At 39.2% G+C, this 15,171-nt stretch overlaps 1 protein-coding gene across 5 annotated transcripts in view; it reads left to right on the top strand.

The window, feature by feature from the left end:
* NLRP3 (NLR family pyrin domain containing 3) overlaps window positions 1-13,636 on the top strand; it is a 65,763-nt gene extending 52,127 nt beyond the window's left edge. For all 5 annotated transcript variants that reach the window (XM_033095765.1, XM_033095766.1, XM_033095768.1 and 2 more), the window contains 3 exons: window positions 9,500-9,670; window positions 10,184-10,354; window positions 13,127-13,636. In XM_033095765.1, coding sequence (XP_032951656.1) covers window positions 9,500-9,670; window positions 10,184-10,354; window positions 13,127-13,226 — 442 coding nt within the window. In that variant the 3' untranslated portion in view covers window positions 13,227-13,636. The remainder of the gene's footprint in view (window positions 1-9,499; window positions 9,671-10,183; window positions 10,355-13,126) is intronic.
* Window positions 13,637-15,171: the final 1,535 nt, after the last annotated feature.

Genomic DNA, 15,171 nt, shown 5'->3' with positions numbered 1-15,171 from the left:
GTTTCACATATTTCCTCTGTTCCATTCTCTCTTTCTTTTTCTTCTGGAATTCCCAGAAGTTGTTGTATACTCATACAACAACTTTTATAGTTATTCCACAGTTCTTGGATATTCTGTTCTTTTCTTCCTTTTCCTGTTCACTTTTCAATTGTGGAGGTTTCAACTGAAATCCTCAAGCACAGAGATTTTTTCCCCCTGTCATTTCTAGTCTACTAATAACCCCATAAAAGACATTTTTAAATCTCTGTCACAGTGATTTTGATCTCTAGCATTTGTTTTGTTTTTTTCTTAGAATTTCCATCTCTGTTTACATTGTCCATCTGTTCTTGCATGTTGTCTACTTTATGCATTAGAGCTCAGAGTGTATTAATAATAGTTGTTTTTAATTCCTGGTCTGATAGTTTTAACATTCCTGCAATATCTGAGCCTGGTTCTGATGTTTTCTTTGTCTCTTCAAACTCTGATTTTTGCCTTTTAAAATGTCTTGTAATTTTTCTTGGTAGCAGGACATGCTTTACTTGGCAAAGACGACGGCTGTAACCAGGCCTTTGGTAATGTCGAGGTGAGGTGTGGGGGTGGGAGGCGTTCTATAATCTTATGATTAAGTCTCAGTCCTTAGTGCGCCTGTGCCTCTGGACTGTGTTTTCCTTTCGCCTTTGGTGAAACAGGATGCTTACGTGGGCTGGAGTTGAGTATTTCCCTTTCCTAAGGTCAGTGAAGCACTGATAATGTCCCACCAGGTTAGGCTTTGGATATAATGTCCCTCTATGACTGGGTCCCCCTGGTGTTTTGTCTCTCTGACTTGTCATCAGTCACAGTTCAGGTTTCCTTATCTGGGCACTGGTTCCCACACAGCAGGTTCAGCCTTGGGCTTCTGATCTACGAAGTTGTGATTCTCTGTATTTGTCCGTCTGTCTCTCCAACTTGCGGGCAGCAGATTGCACTGGGACCATACTTTCCTTATGGATCAAAGAATAGTTGCTGATTTGTCAGATTGTTCAGCTTTTAACTTGTTAAAAATGGGTGGTGATTTTCTTTTTTTAAAATTACAGTTTATTGGGGTGACCATTGTTAGTAAAGTTATATAGGTTTCAGGTGTACAATTCTGTATTACATCATCTATAAATCCCATTGTGTGTTCTGGGTGGTGATTTTTTTTTTTTCATTGTCTGATCCCTTTTTTTTTTTTTAAGTCAATGAACAGATTTCTAATTTTGTTGGTTTTGATTATTAACAACACTACTTATAATATTCAATTTAGTATTTCCAAATAGTTTCCAGGAAGATGCTTCAAATGGTAAGACTTTTTTTGTTGGTTGTGTTTTTTTTTTTTCAGTTTTTTTTTTTTATTATTTTTTAAATTTATTGGGGTGACAATTGTTAGTAAAATTACATAGATTTCAGGTGTGCAATTCTGTATCACATCATCTATAAATTACATTGTGTGTTCACCACCCAGAGTCAGTTCTCCTTCCATCACCATATATTTGATCCCCCTTACCCTCATCTCCCACCCCCCAATCCCCTTATCCTCTGGTAACCACTAAATTACGTTCCCCAGATTAATTTTCAAACCCCGTGGCCATCCTGTGGTCACCGACTGCCCTCTAATCCCCTCACCCTCCCCCCCACCCCCACCCCCCCCTCACCGCCCATCTAGCAACCCTCAGTTTTTCCTCTTTGTCTCCAAAACTGTTTCTGATGGGTGGTGATTTTTAAGCTTCCTATGTGTTGGACTGAAAACTGAAAGTCTTCCTTGTGAGGTTTTTATGACAAAAGTAAGACATACTCAGTGTGAAAATATCAAGTAACATAGATACACGAAGTAAGACATGACAACTTCTTCTCAGCCCACTTCTGAGAAAACCATTCACAACAGGCTGATGAACAAACTTCCAGACAGTTTGTTATACATACCCATCTAAACATCCATCTGTCTGTCTGTCTATCAACCACGCTCTTGATATACTGTGTTTTGGTTTTCTGGGGCTGCTGTAACCAAGTACCACAAAAGGCTTGGCTTAAATAACAGACATTTATTTTTATACTTTTTAGTTTTATTGAGAAATAATTCACAAACAGTGCTGTATAAGTTTAAAGAGAATAGCACAATGACTTAGATATATTGTGAAACGATTACCACAATAAATTTAGTTAACATCCATCACCTCATATAGTTACAAAAAATGTTTTTTCCTTTAATGAGAACTTTTAGGATTTATTTTCTCAACTTTCAAATATGTCATACAGCAGACAGCAGTGTAAGCTATAGTCATCACGGTGTACCTCACGTCTCTAATACTTATTTATCTTATAACTGAAGGTTTGTGACTGACCACTTTCATTCAGTTTCCCCACTCTCCCCTACCCCCACATCTCTGTTAATCACAAATTTGATCTATTTATTCTATGCGTTTGGTTTAAGTTGTTCTTTTTTTTTTTTTTTTAAATCCCACACATTAGTAAGATCAAACAGTATTTGTCTTTCCCTATCTGACTTATTTCACTTAGCATAATACCCTCAAGGTCCATCCCTGTTGTCATCAATGGCAGGGTTTTCTTATTTTTTTATGGCTGAGTAATATTCCATATGGTGTGTGCGTGTGTGCGCGCGCGCACGCGCGCGTGTGAATCACATAATCTTCATCCATTCATCTATTGATGGAAACTTAGGTTGTTTCTAGGCCTTGGCTATTGTAAAAAATTTGGCAATGAGCTTGGGGTCATCTCTTCTATATAGTAGTTTTGTTTCATTCAGATAAATACCCAGAAGTGGATTACTGAATCATATGGTCATTTTATTTTTAATTTTTTGAAGAAACTTGATACTGTTTTTCATAGCGGCTGAACCAATTTGCAGTCCCAACAACAGTGTTACGAGGGTTCCCTTTTCTTCACATCCTCACCAGCACTTGTTTTCTCTTTCTGACGGCAGTTTATTTTAACAGGTGTGAGGTGATATCTCATTGTGGTTTTAGTTTGCATTTCCCTAATAATTAGTGACGTTGAGCACCTTTTCATGTACCTGTTGGCTATTTGAATATCCTCTTTGGAAAAAAATGTCTGTTTAGGTTCTTTGCCCATTTTTAAATGGAGTTATCTGTTACTTTTTGATATTGAGTTGTATGAATTCTTTACGTATTTTGGATATTAATTCTTTATCAGATATATGGTTTGCAAATATGTTTTTCTTCATTCCATAGGTTGTCTTTTTACATTGCTGATGGTTTCTTTGGCTGTGCAGAAGTTTTTTTAGTTTGATGTAGCCCACACTTGATTATTTTTTATTTTGTTGCTTGTGCTTCAGGTACCATAGTAAAAAAAAAAAAAAAAAAAAATCACTGCTAAGACTCATTTCAAGAAGGTTTCTTCCCTGTGTTTTTTTTCTAGGGGTTTTATGGTTTGAGGTCTTACATTTAAGTCTTTAATCCATTTTGAGTTAATTTTTGTGAATCGTGTAAGATAGGGGTCCAGTTTCAATTTTTTACATGTGAATATACAATTTTGTAAATGGGATAGTTTATTTTATTTTCAGATAATTTATCATTAGTATATAGAAATGCTACTATTGTTAGTATATAGAAATGTTTATTTTATGTCCTGTAGATTTACTGAATTCATTGATTAAATCTAACAGGTTTTTCTTTGGTTGAGTCTTTAAAATTTTCTATATATAAAGTCATGTCATCTACAAATAGAGACAATTTTACTTCTTTCTCTACAAATTTGATGACTTTTATTTCTTTTTCTTGTCTAATTGCTCTCACTAGGATTTTCAGTACTGTGTTGGATAGGAGTGGTGAAAGTGGATATATTTATGTTGTTACTGATCATAGAGGAAAAGCTTTCGATCTTTCACCCTGAGTGTGGTGTTCACTGTGGGCTTGTCATACATGGCCTTTATTATGTTGATGTACAGTCCTTCTATACCGAATCTGTTACGAGTTTTTATCATGAATGAATGTTGAATTTTGTTAAATGTTTTTCTGTATCTGTTGAGATGATCACATTATCTTTCATTCTATTAATGTGATGTGTCATATTTATTTATTTGCATATTTTTAACCATCTTTGTTTCTGAGGGATAAATTCCACTTAATTATAGTGAATGATCTTTTTTTATGTGCTGCTGAATTTGATTTACTAGTATTTTGTTGAGAATTTTTGCATCTATATTCATCAAGGATACTGACCTGTAGTTTTCTTTTCTTGTATTGTCTTTGTCTGATTTTGGGATCAGGATAATGCTGGCTTCATAAAATGAGTTTGGGAGTGATCCTTCCTCTTTGATTTTTTTTTTGATAGAGTTTGAGAAAGATTTACATTAATTCTTCTTTAAACGTTTGATGAAATTTATTAATGAAGTCATCTTGTCCTGGACCTTTCTTTGTTGGGAGTTTTTTGATTACTGATTCAATCTTTTTACCAGTAATTGGTCTGTTCAGATTTTCTATTTCTTCTTGATTCAGTCTTGGTGGGTAGTGTGTTTCTAAGAATTTTTCTGTTTCTTCTAGGTTGTTCAGTTTGTTGGTTATAGTTGTTCATGGTAGCCTCTTATGATCCTTTATATTTTTGTGGCATCAATTGTAATGTCTCTTTCATTTATAATTTTGTTGATTTCAGTCTAATCTCTTTACTTACTGGTTTGTCTAGCTAAAGGTTTGCCAATTTTGTTTTTTATCTTTTAAAAGGAACTACTCTTAGTTTGTTAATTTTTTTTTATTGTTTTCTCGTTCTCTTATTTATTTTTGTTCTAATCTATTTTTTTAAAATGTCCTTCCTTTTGGTAATTTTGGGCTTAGTTTGTTGTTATTCTCTTTCCTTGAGGTATAAAGTTAGGTTGTTTATTTAAGACATCTCTATTGTCTTGATGTATGTATTTATAGGTAGAACTTTTCCTATTAGAACTAATTTTTCTGCATCCCATAATTTTGGCATATTGTGTTTCCTTTTTGTTCTTTGTGTCAAGATACTCTTTTGTTTTCCCTATAATTTCTTCTTTGACTCATTGGTTGTTTATGTGAGTGTTGTTTAATTTTTGAGTTTTCCAGTTTTCTTTCTGTTATTGGTTTCTAGTTTCATACCATGGTGGACAGAGAAGATACTTGGTATAATTTATTTTCTTGAATTTGCTAAAACCTGTTATGTGGCCTAACATATAATCTATCCTAGCAAATGTCCCATGTGTACTTGAGAAAAATGTGTATTTTGCTGTTGTTGGATGGAATGTTCCGACTGAAATTTATTGTCTCTCATTAGTGGAGACTAAAAGTCCAAGATCAAGGTTTTGGCAGAGTTGGTTCCTTCTGGTGGCTATGAGGAAAAATCTGCTTCATGCTTCTGGTGGCTTACCAGCAATCTTTGGGATTCCATGGTTTGTAAATGCATCACCTCAATCTTAGCCTTTATCTCTACATGGTGCTGTCCCTGAGTTGGTATGTATCTGTTTTTGTGTTCAAGTTCCCTTTTTTATAAAAACACCAGTTATATTGGATTATCACTCACCTTAATGACCTTATGTTAACTAATTACATCTTCAATGACCTTATTTCTAAATAAAGTCACATTTGGAAGTATTGGGGGCTAGGACTTCAAAATACGAAGTTTTGGGAGAACACAATTCAATCCATAACATTCTATCTCTTTGTCAAAACTAGATTCATAATGTGAATACTTTCCTATGATTTGCTGTTGTAATTTATTTGTAAGTACATTGCCATGCTGGTATATATACAGATCTACGAATTTGGGCCTAATGTTCCATAGTATGCATTATGCTCATTTATTTAGCTACTCATTGAATGATGAACCTTTGGATGAGCTTCTACTTTTTATTATTACAAACAACTCTGAAAAAGTGTATTTGTATATATTTGTAACTTTATATTTGTAACTATATATTTATAACTTTATGTATGTATATTTCCCTTGAGATGGATAGATATAAGTGAAATTAATGAGGCAAAACTTTTAGGCATTTTATATTTTGTCAGGCATAGCTAAATTTTCTTTTCTAGAAATTTAGGGCTTTATCTCTTTACCCCAATATTACACAAGCACCACATTACAAAATTCTTTAGTTCTTGTAACTTAAGCCCCACCCTCATTCTTTGCCCTGTTCTTGCCTTCTCCTTACTGCCTTGTTGAATAGTGGGACGTTCCAGGAGGCTGATTAACCAATAAAAAGGGGGCAATCCTAATTTAAAAAAAAAAACTTTCAGTTCCCTCTACCTTTAATTTTTTTTTTTTAACATAACACCGGAGGGAGCTTTGAAATGCAAATTTGATAATATTGACACCTTCAAAACACCTTCAAAAGTTCTTCTTTGAAGTTAAAGTTGCTACACCTTATCTTGGCACATAGGCTGTCCCTAACCAGACGTAGATCCCTGCGTCTGCCCCCTTGCCCACCACTTCACTCTATTTGGAGATATATTGAATTAGTTTTCAGTTTGTGGGGACAGAGCCCCAAAAAGCAGTTTCCAGGCTCTCGGCCTCACATAGAAAGGTGCTGGCTCAGGTAGTAAATGGCCATCAGCTGTGGCTAGTTGGCCGTCAGCTGTAACCAGTGAGCCATTGGCCATGAATATAACTGCCGTGGCTAGACTAGCAGAAAAAAAGGGGGAGCTAGCAAGAAGATGGTGGCTGAGTCTGCAAGCGGCACAGTGAGGGTTGAGAATTGTGTTGCTCCTGGTTCCTGTGTCTCCAACCCAGCCGCCAGTGAGAGTATAGTGGTGTGACTCCCCTACCTATGGCTCCGTGGGTGTTCCTTTTTGGCCTCACCATGTCCTGCGTTCTTGTGTGGGGAGTGGGACCAGAGACCCTGCAGGCCACCCCGCACGACACAGTTCTAAGAACCTGGCCTGCTCTTTTATCCTTCCTCACCTCTGCATACCATTTTCCTTTTGCCTGGAGAATTATCCTTACTCTCCGACCCCCACCATCCGTCTAAGAAGCTTCTTCTTCCTCTTCAAGTAATTTCTTTCATTTTCCATTTAAAATAGTGATAGGAAAAACACTTGCGTCGTGGTTTTGTAATACCTCAATGAGATAATCCTGTTTAGAGTCATCATCACACAGCTAAATAGATAGTAAATACTCAAAAAAGGTAAAATCTTCTTCCTCAATTTTCTTCATGAGACATTTTTGTGACATAAAGTATATCATCAGCAAAATAAAAAAAACACAATAATTTAACTTAATACAGTACATGACAAGACATCTGTGCTCAGTAAATGTGGAACTGAGTTGAATGCATTGGTTGAAACCAAGATATATATATAATGTTGGTGACATTCTTTTAATCTGGTAGATTGGTTGGTAAGATTTGCTTGTTTGTTTTTCTAAGTATTTCATTACACATTCCAGGTACCCATTACTTAGTCTCAGTGGTTACCAACATTTTGATGATTCAGACAAAATTTCTCCATTTGCTTGTAACTGCTCTCACTTCACTGTGTTCCTTACACATCTAGTCATTTTCTGGAAATAGTGGTAATGCTTGCCATTCTGTAACTTCCAAAATATTATTTTCTTTCCTTTTTGATGTCTGTCTGCAGTCTTCTGGAATGTTCTTTATCTTTGCCAGTGTCTTAGTCTGTTTGAGCTGCCATAACAAAATTACCACAGACTGGGTGGCTTAAACAACAAATATTTATTTCTCACAGTTCTGGAATCTGGAAGTCCAAGGTCAAGTCTCCTATTGCTGATCTGGTTCCTGGTAAGGACCCTCTTCCTGGCTCACAGGCAGTCATTTTCTTGCTGTGTCCTCACGTGGTGATTGGGGTCAGGGGGTCTCTATTATAAGGGCACTAATCCCATCCCGAGGGCTCCACCCTCAAGACCTACTTAAGACCTCCCAAATGTCCCACCTCATAATACCATCACACTGGGGGTTAAGATTTTAACATTTGAATTTGGGGGACATAAATGTTAGGTCCATAACAGCCAGTAATCCTGCAAATCCCTTCTGCATGTTCACTCAGAACCGTGTGATAAAATTCTTCTTAGCTGGAGACAAAGACTTCCTAGCAGTCCCTCAAAACTTGCTTTATTTTTGTTCTTCCCTCTTGCTCTTGCTTATTCTATGCTTTTCATTCTGATTCATGCTTGACTGGGAAGATGGAGACCGGTGGGTAGAAATGTGCTTCTGTTTCTTTTAGATCATTTGTTCATGTTACACAGTCTGAACGACTTCTTTCTGTGTTTCTGTTTATCCTGATTCTAAGACACTTTATAGCTTAAAAACATGTGATTGCCACGGACTCTGGCAGGAAGAAATGTGATTGCATGAGGTGTTCTTAAGTCAAGGCCTGTGTAAGGCCTAGCACATGTGCCTTTGTGGGGCCAGAACCAGGAGTGCAGTTTCCAGGCTCTCGCCCTCATGTGGAAAGTTGCTCACTCAGGTAGTAAATGGCCATCAACTGTGATTGGATGGCCATCAGCTGTGGCTAGTTGGCCGTCAGCTGTAACCAGTGAGCCATTGGCCACTAATATAACTGCTGTGGCTACGCTAGCAGCAAAATGGGGGCTAGCAAGATAGTGGCTGAGCTAGCAAGCGACGGAGTGAGGGTTGCGGATCGTGTGTCTCCTGTTTCCTGTGTCTCCAACCCAGCCGCCAGCGAGACTATAGTGGTATGACTCCCCTATCTGTGGCTCCGTGGGTGTTCCTTTTAGGCTTTACCATATCCTGCGTTCTTATGTGGGGAACGGGACCAGAGACCTTGCAGGCCATGTCAAGGTACATGTCAAGGCCGCATGACAGCCTTTCTGTACAATGTATATATACCACCCTCTGAAATTCGATGCAGGAGTGACACAGCTATCTGTTTTAGGGCCCTCATGCTCTTATTGGGTAAGAAAATGTGCTCAACTTGACCCAAGAGTAGTACATCAAAAACCTTATTTCCATTGAGTATAATGTATAGCTAGGACTTTATACTCTGTGAGGAGTCTTACAGTGTAGAGGGAGTGTGACAAGGACAGAAGGGGCAACAGAGGTGGGGGGATGACACTAGCAGGCTCTTTGACTTTAAGAAAAACACATAATGTGAGATTTCTAATCTGTAAAAGATATACTATAGTTACAGCTGCACTGCGTCTTCCCTGGTTGGTGTAAGAATCAAATCAGGCAGCTCTCTGTGACATTGTGGGAATTATTAGTCAGGAACAGCTTGGGATGTCTTCCTGGAAGAAGTGGTCGTGAGTAGCATGCATGGCCAGAGGGAACACGTGCAAGAAGGAGGAGGACTGGGGAGGAAATTTGGAGCAGTTTGTTTTTCACTTTGTCCCTTCTGATCACAGCAAAGCATCTGCTGAGACCATCATTTGTTCGTCTTATGGGACCAAATTCAGGGATTCATGCTCCCCTCAGGTTAGATCCCAGATGATGGCTCCTGACCTTGAAGTTGAAGGATGCTGCTTTTTTTGTGGTGAGATAGCTGTGCAGTGTCCAAGGGAGGCTGTCCACTGAGGACTCTTGTCCCTGTTCCTTCTGTAGGTTGGTGAACTCTGGCCTTACACCGGCTTGCTGTCCAGCTCTGTCCTCGGTGCTCAGTGCTAACCAGAATCTCACACACCTGTACCTGCGGGGCAATGCTCTCGGAGACATGGGTGTCAAGCTGCTCTGTAAGGGCCTCTTGCACCCCAACTGCAAGCTTCAGTTGTTGGAGTAAGTCTCTTAGCTTGTTACGGTGATGGGAACACAGGGTGCCTGAGGGTGGGGCAGTGGTGGAGTCTGGGGGAGGGATGATGAGATAGTCTGTATCTAAGAAGTAATGGCGTCCTCTGCAGATTTGGCTGATTACAGAATCATGGGACTGGGAGGAGTTCTAGTTCTAGACGGTATAAAGGAAATACTAGAGTTCCTTTCTCCACAAATCTCTCTACTACAAAAGAATGGGGGTGGTATGGCTCCTGTTTTTTAAGGAAATTTAGAGGGAGACATAGAATTTGGGAAAATTGAGTTCACAAACTGCGATTACTAATTTGATCTGCATAATCCAGTAGACTGGAAAAAATACTCTTACCTGAAAAGAAGAGAAGAATAACCATGGGCACATATGGTTGTTCCAAGCTTGTTAAGCCTTTTCTTTTTCTGTGTTTGAAACATTACAGGCTAAGATCTGGGAGACCTGAGGGATGGTAAGGGAACATTTTATTTAAGTCATCCTCTTTCTTGTAGACTAGACAATTGCAGTCTCACCTCACACTGCTGCTGGGATCTGTCCACACTTCTGACCTCCAATCGGAGCCTGCGGCAGCTGAGCCTGGGCAACAATGACCTGGATGATCTGGGGGTCATGCTAGTCTGTGAGGTGCTGAGACAACAGGGCTGCTTCCTGAGATGCTTGCAGTAAGTGCTCTGCAGATGCCAGCTGCAGGGCCCAGGGTCCTGAGGAGAAGCTGGCCGGCTGGTGACCGGAATCCGAAATGGTTCATTTGTGCTCAGGCTGAGGTCAGGTGTTGCAGATTTTTTTATAGGGTTGATGAGTCATGAATGACATATTCAACTTCATCCAGACTTTTAGGATATTCAAGGTTCAGTTGGGTGTGAAAAGACTTTCCATCCATAGTCTTAAAAGAAACATTAGTCCCCAATGAAAGGAGCCAAATGGATTTATGTTTCTACGTAGAACTAGACCAGGTTCATCCTTATTGCAAAGGTTTGAGCATGGCGGTGTGTGGGGGGTGTTGTTGGTCTTGTTTTTGAGGATTTCTAAATGAAAAGATAGTGCGCTAGAAATGTGAAGATGAGAAATTCCATAAATGTAGCCAATGCATTATGTTGGGACCACTGGCTCCCCCCCGTCGTGGGGACATAGCTGAGACACTCACTGCCTCTCTGTAAGAGCTTCCTGTTAGTCTCGTGACTTTAGCCAGCCCAGAGGACCGCACTCTCCCCTGAGGAAACCCTTGTTTTCTTCACTTGGCTTCGGGGGTGACACGCTCTCCTTTGGCTTTTCTCCTCCTTTAACTATTTCTGTTCAGTCTCCTTTTTGGCTTCTCACCATCCTGACTTCTACACGCTGAGTCTTCGGGACTCGAATGCTGGTAATTTTTCTTCTCTAAACTTTCTCTTTCATTTATATTGTCTAGTCTTCTGGCTTTACCACGTATGTGCTGTACCCCCCACTTTATACCTCCATGGATTCTGTGTCCAAATGCTTATCTGACCTTTTGGTCAGCGGCAACTGTCACAATTGCTCAGGCCAAAAAACTCCTGGTCTCACGTCTGATGCTCTTCTTCGTGATGTGCACATCCCATAGCTCAGCTATCACAGCACACCCTATCAGTGACCACTTCTCGCCTGCTTCATGGCTCATACCCTGCTTCAAGCCACTGTCCCCTCTTGTCTGGATCGTTACGGTCGCATTCCACCAGGCTACTCTGCATCTAGTTTTCTTACTGTAGCAGATGGAGAGTGGGGCTGGAACATGAGTAAGTGACTTCCTATCACATCCAGTTAGAGCAACAATATTCATGGCAGAATCTCCAATCCCACATGCTTTATCCCATGCTGCACCTGAAAATCCATCTTCTCCTAACCTGTTCCTTCTGCTCTGCTCACGTTGGTCTACTTGTTTCACAAAAACACTGTCATCTCTAGAACTTTTCACTTGCTGTTTCCCCTGCCCGGACCCCCTCCCTTTGATATCTGCAAGCCTTGTTCCTTACACCCGTAAATTATCTGCTTAAAGATCTGCTGCTGTGTGAGTGTCTTATCATTCTATTGAAAACCACGTGCTCTTTCTTCTTCTCTTCTTATTTTCCTCCATAGTGTCACCACCATCATAGATGCTATGTTATTGTCTTCTTTATTTATTATCTGTATCTCACTCCAAGAACATAAAGTCTATGAGCCCAGGCACTTCTGTTCTTATCCATGACCCCAAGGCTACAAACCAACTGGAATGCAGGTTTGAATAAATACAAGTTTGAATCAGCACTGTGTTCTTGTGCAGACATAGTGGTATACATTTGCTTCAGGAAAACCCCAAATTCCCAGAGCTAAGAGAATTAGAGGAACAAAGGAAGGCAGTGGTCAGGATGACGCTGGGGACATTGCCGCCCATGGATGCCATGATCCTGTCTTGTCAGCGTGGCTGCCATAACAAAACAGCACAGACTAGGGACCTTAAACAACAGACATCTATTTCTCACAGTTCTGGAGGGTGGAAAGTCTGAGATCATGGTGCCAGCTGCTTCAGTTCCTGGTGGAAGCTCTCTTCTGGGCTGGCAGATGGTGCCCTCTTCCTGTGTTCTCACATGTCAGAGAGAGAGAGAGAAGAGTCTGGTATCTCTTCTTCTGAGGACACTAACCCCACTCAGGACCGACCTCCATGATCTCACCTAACCCTAATCCCATCCCCAAACCATCTCCAAATACCATCACATCCGGGGTTAAGACTTCAACATAATTTTGGAATTTTGGAGGAACACAGATTTTCAGTTCATAGCACAATAAAACCAAGATTGTTAGAAATTAAGCAGGACAAATGGTATGATTTCTATGCTGTAAGGGAAATAAAAAAAAAGAGAAGAACGAAGAACTTATATTGAAGAAGACTTGAGAGGCATACCAAGGAGTTGCAAAGTGTGGACTTTATATGGCTCTTGAGTAAATGAACATAATATAAAAAAATTATCTGACAGTTGAAGAAATTTAAACACTGATTGGACATGTGTTGATATTAAGGAATTATTGTTAACTTTTTAAAAGCTGTGATAATGGTAGTATGGCTATGTTTATGAAAGTCTTCTTCATTTAGTGTTGTACAGTGAAATATTTAAAGATGTGCAACATGCTGTATTTAAAATAATCCATTGACGTGGGGAGTGGGTGGATGACAAATGAAACAAGGTTGGCCATGAGCTATTAACTGTCAAACCTGGATTGTGGGAGCCTGGGGTTTCACTACACTACTCTCTCTATATTTACATATGTGTGAACATTTTCAAACTTGAAGGTTACAAATGTAACAGAAACCACAGGTCTGAAGGGTAGCACTGGAGAACTTAGAAGTGTGTGAGGATAAGGGAAGTGAAATGAGATTTTTAAAGCCAAATACTCAGAGATTGTTCATTTGAAGAGTGTTATCTAAGGCCCTCTATTTGCTTTTACAGGTTGTGTAAAATGTATTTTAATTATGCTACAATCTGCGCATTAGAGACACTTCAAGAAGAAAAGCCGGAGTTGACCATTGTCTTTGAACCTTCTCAGTGATGATGCAGGCAGGGCTGCCAGACACCAGTGTTCTGCGACCCCGCCCTCCAAGTGTGAACTGGGGCCGTGAGCGCTCCTCCGTCTGGGTTAGGACCACGCTCCTCAAGTCTTCTGGTCCAGCGTGGGAGAGCACAGCTCGCGCGGACGGTGCCTTTGCAGAGAGACAGTGAGCATCTCCTTTACCCCAGGTTAAAGCACCAGGGCGATGAAACCACCCACGTGATGCGGGTCTCCTCACAGCGGGTTAGTTTGCCGGTGTGTTCCTCTTGGTGACCTCATATAACTAATTCATTCACGAAAGCACTTTATTTATTTTTCTCATTTTACTCTTTCTAAATCTCTTTTCCTTCATATCTTTTTCCCTTCTTTGTTCTGTTTACTTCTGCCATTTTTCTCTTAACTGACCATAACAGAACGAGTTACCTATGTATTATGTTGCAATTTTGTGGCAGCAACTTATTTATTTTTAATTTTTGTAACAGTTATATTTTCTAATAAAATAATGCATGTTTATTGATGCTGGTTGAAAATTCATAGACTATAGAAACTTTGTGGTATTTATTGAGTTAAATTGTTTTCTTTCTTTAATTTTAAAAAAGGGTGCCTGGAGATCTTTTTACTTATTTATCTAAATTACTGAAGATAAATTAAATTGCTTTATACATTAAAAAAATATCTTTGTCAGATGATTCAGTTGTAAAGAATGGGGGAAAATCACTTCACCATAACTCTGAGGGTTGAAATGTCAGCTCTGGTAGGACAGGAGGTTGAAAGTCATGCAAAGGAAGGTTTTAGAGTAGGCAGAGCCTGCACTCATAAATAGACGTATTATGTACAAAATGCATTTTGCTTTCAGTTACACCAGATTATCTTGGATGTATCTCGTCCCAGGATTTATCTCATCTACCACACTTCTCATAGCATTAAATCATTAATAAATATTGATGAATTGCTTCTCTACACATGGGGCAACGTCTTGAACCCATTGAATCGCTCAGGATAGAAATACTACTTTCGCTGTCAAATGAACCATCCAGACTCTGCTAATCAAATTGTGGCCTACGGACTGTTAATATAAAGAGATTGTGCAAGAATGTATTAATAAATCAATCACATTGCTAAGTATGCTTTTGAGATAAGCTGACTTTTCTTCATGGCAAGGCTTTCTCAATAAGGAAGCAGTATGTGATTTATGTTCTACTTCAAACTTTGTCTTGTATTTTGAGTAATAAGTATTTTGAGTAACTCTGATCTAGATATTGTTTTCTGCATCTTGGTGAAGTGAGCTATTGCAGACTACCTCTACATGTAAACACCTTTACACGTAGGATAAAATATAATTAAAAACACATAGCTATGCTGGAAGGAGAGAAAGAAAAACTTCTGGGCACTAGGAACTTAAAACTGGATTGAGTTTGCCCCTCAGTGACCCAGAGGAATAGCTGTATAGATAAAGACCCCACAATGTAATTATTAATATGGAAAATTCATGAAGTTTTCCATACTAGTAGAACTAAAAAATAAGTAAAGTTGCTTGATATAAGACCGATGTACAAATGTCAAAGGAATGCAGTTGGAAAAGAAATCCTGCTTTTCAGCCATCAGAATAAAGGTTGGGTCAGTCATGAAGCAGCAATGGATGCTAAAATCTAAAGTGAAATTTAAACGAAGAGCAGGACACTTGTCTGGTCTGAAAGTATCTCTCCCCAGTTGGATAACCAGCAAAAGAAAAATGGTAACTATATAAAGAGAAGAAATTGGACAGTACCCTGAATATCTAAGATGAAATGTCAGTGGGGGCAGATGGATATCTACTTTCAGGTGAGATAACATAAGAAGGAACCAATATCACCTATGTAGGATTGTGGCTGAGAATGCATACCCAGAATCTAATTACCAGGAAATGCCAGACAAACTCCAAATGAGGAAATTCTATTAAAAAGGA

This window comes from Rhinolophus ferrumequinum, chromosome 24 (genome assembly GCF_004115265.2).
Source record: "Rhinolophus ferrumequinum isolate MPI-CBG mRhiFer1 chromosome 24, mRhiFer1_v1.p, whole genome shotgun sequence".
Classification (NCBI taxonomy): Eukaryota; Metazoa; Chordata; class Mammalia; order Chiroptera; family Rhinolophidae; genus Rhinolophus; species Rhinolophus ferrumequinum.
This window is presented reverse-complemented; position numbering and strand designations above follow the sequence as displayed.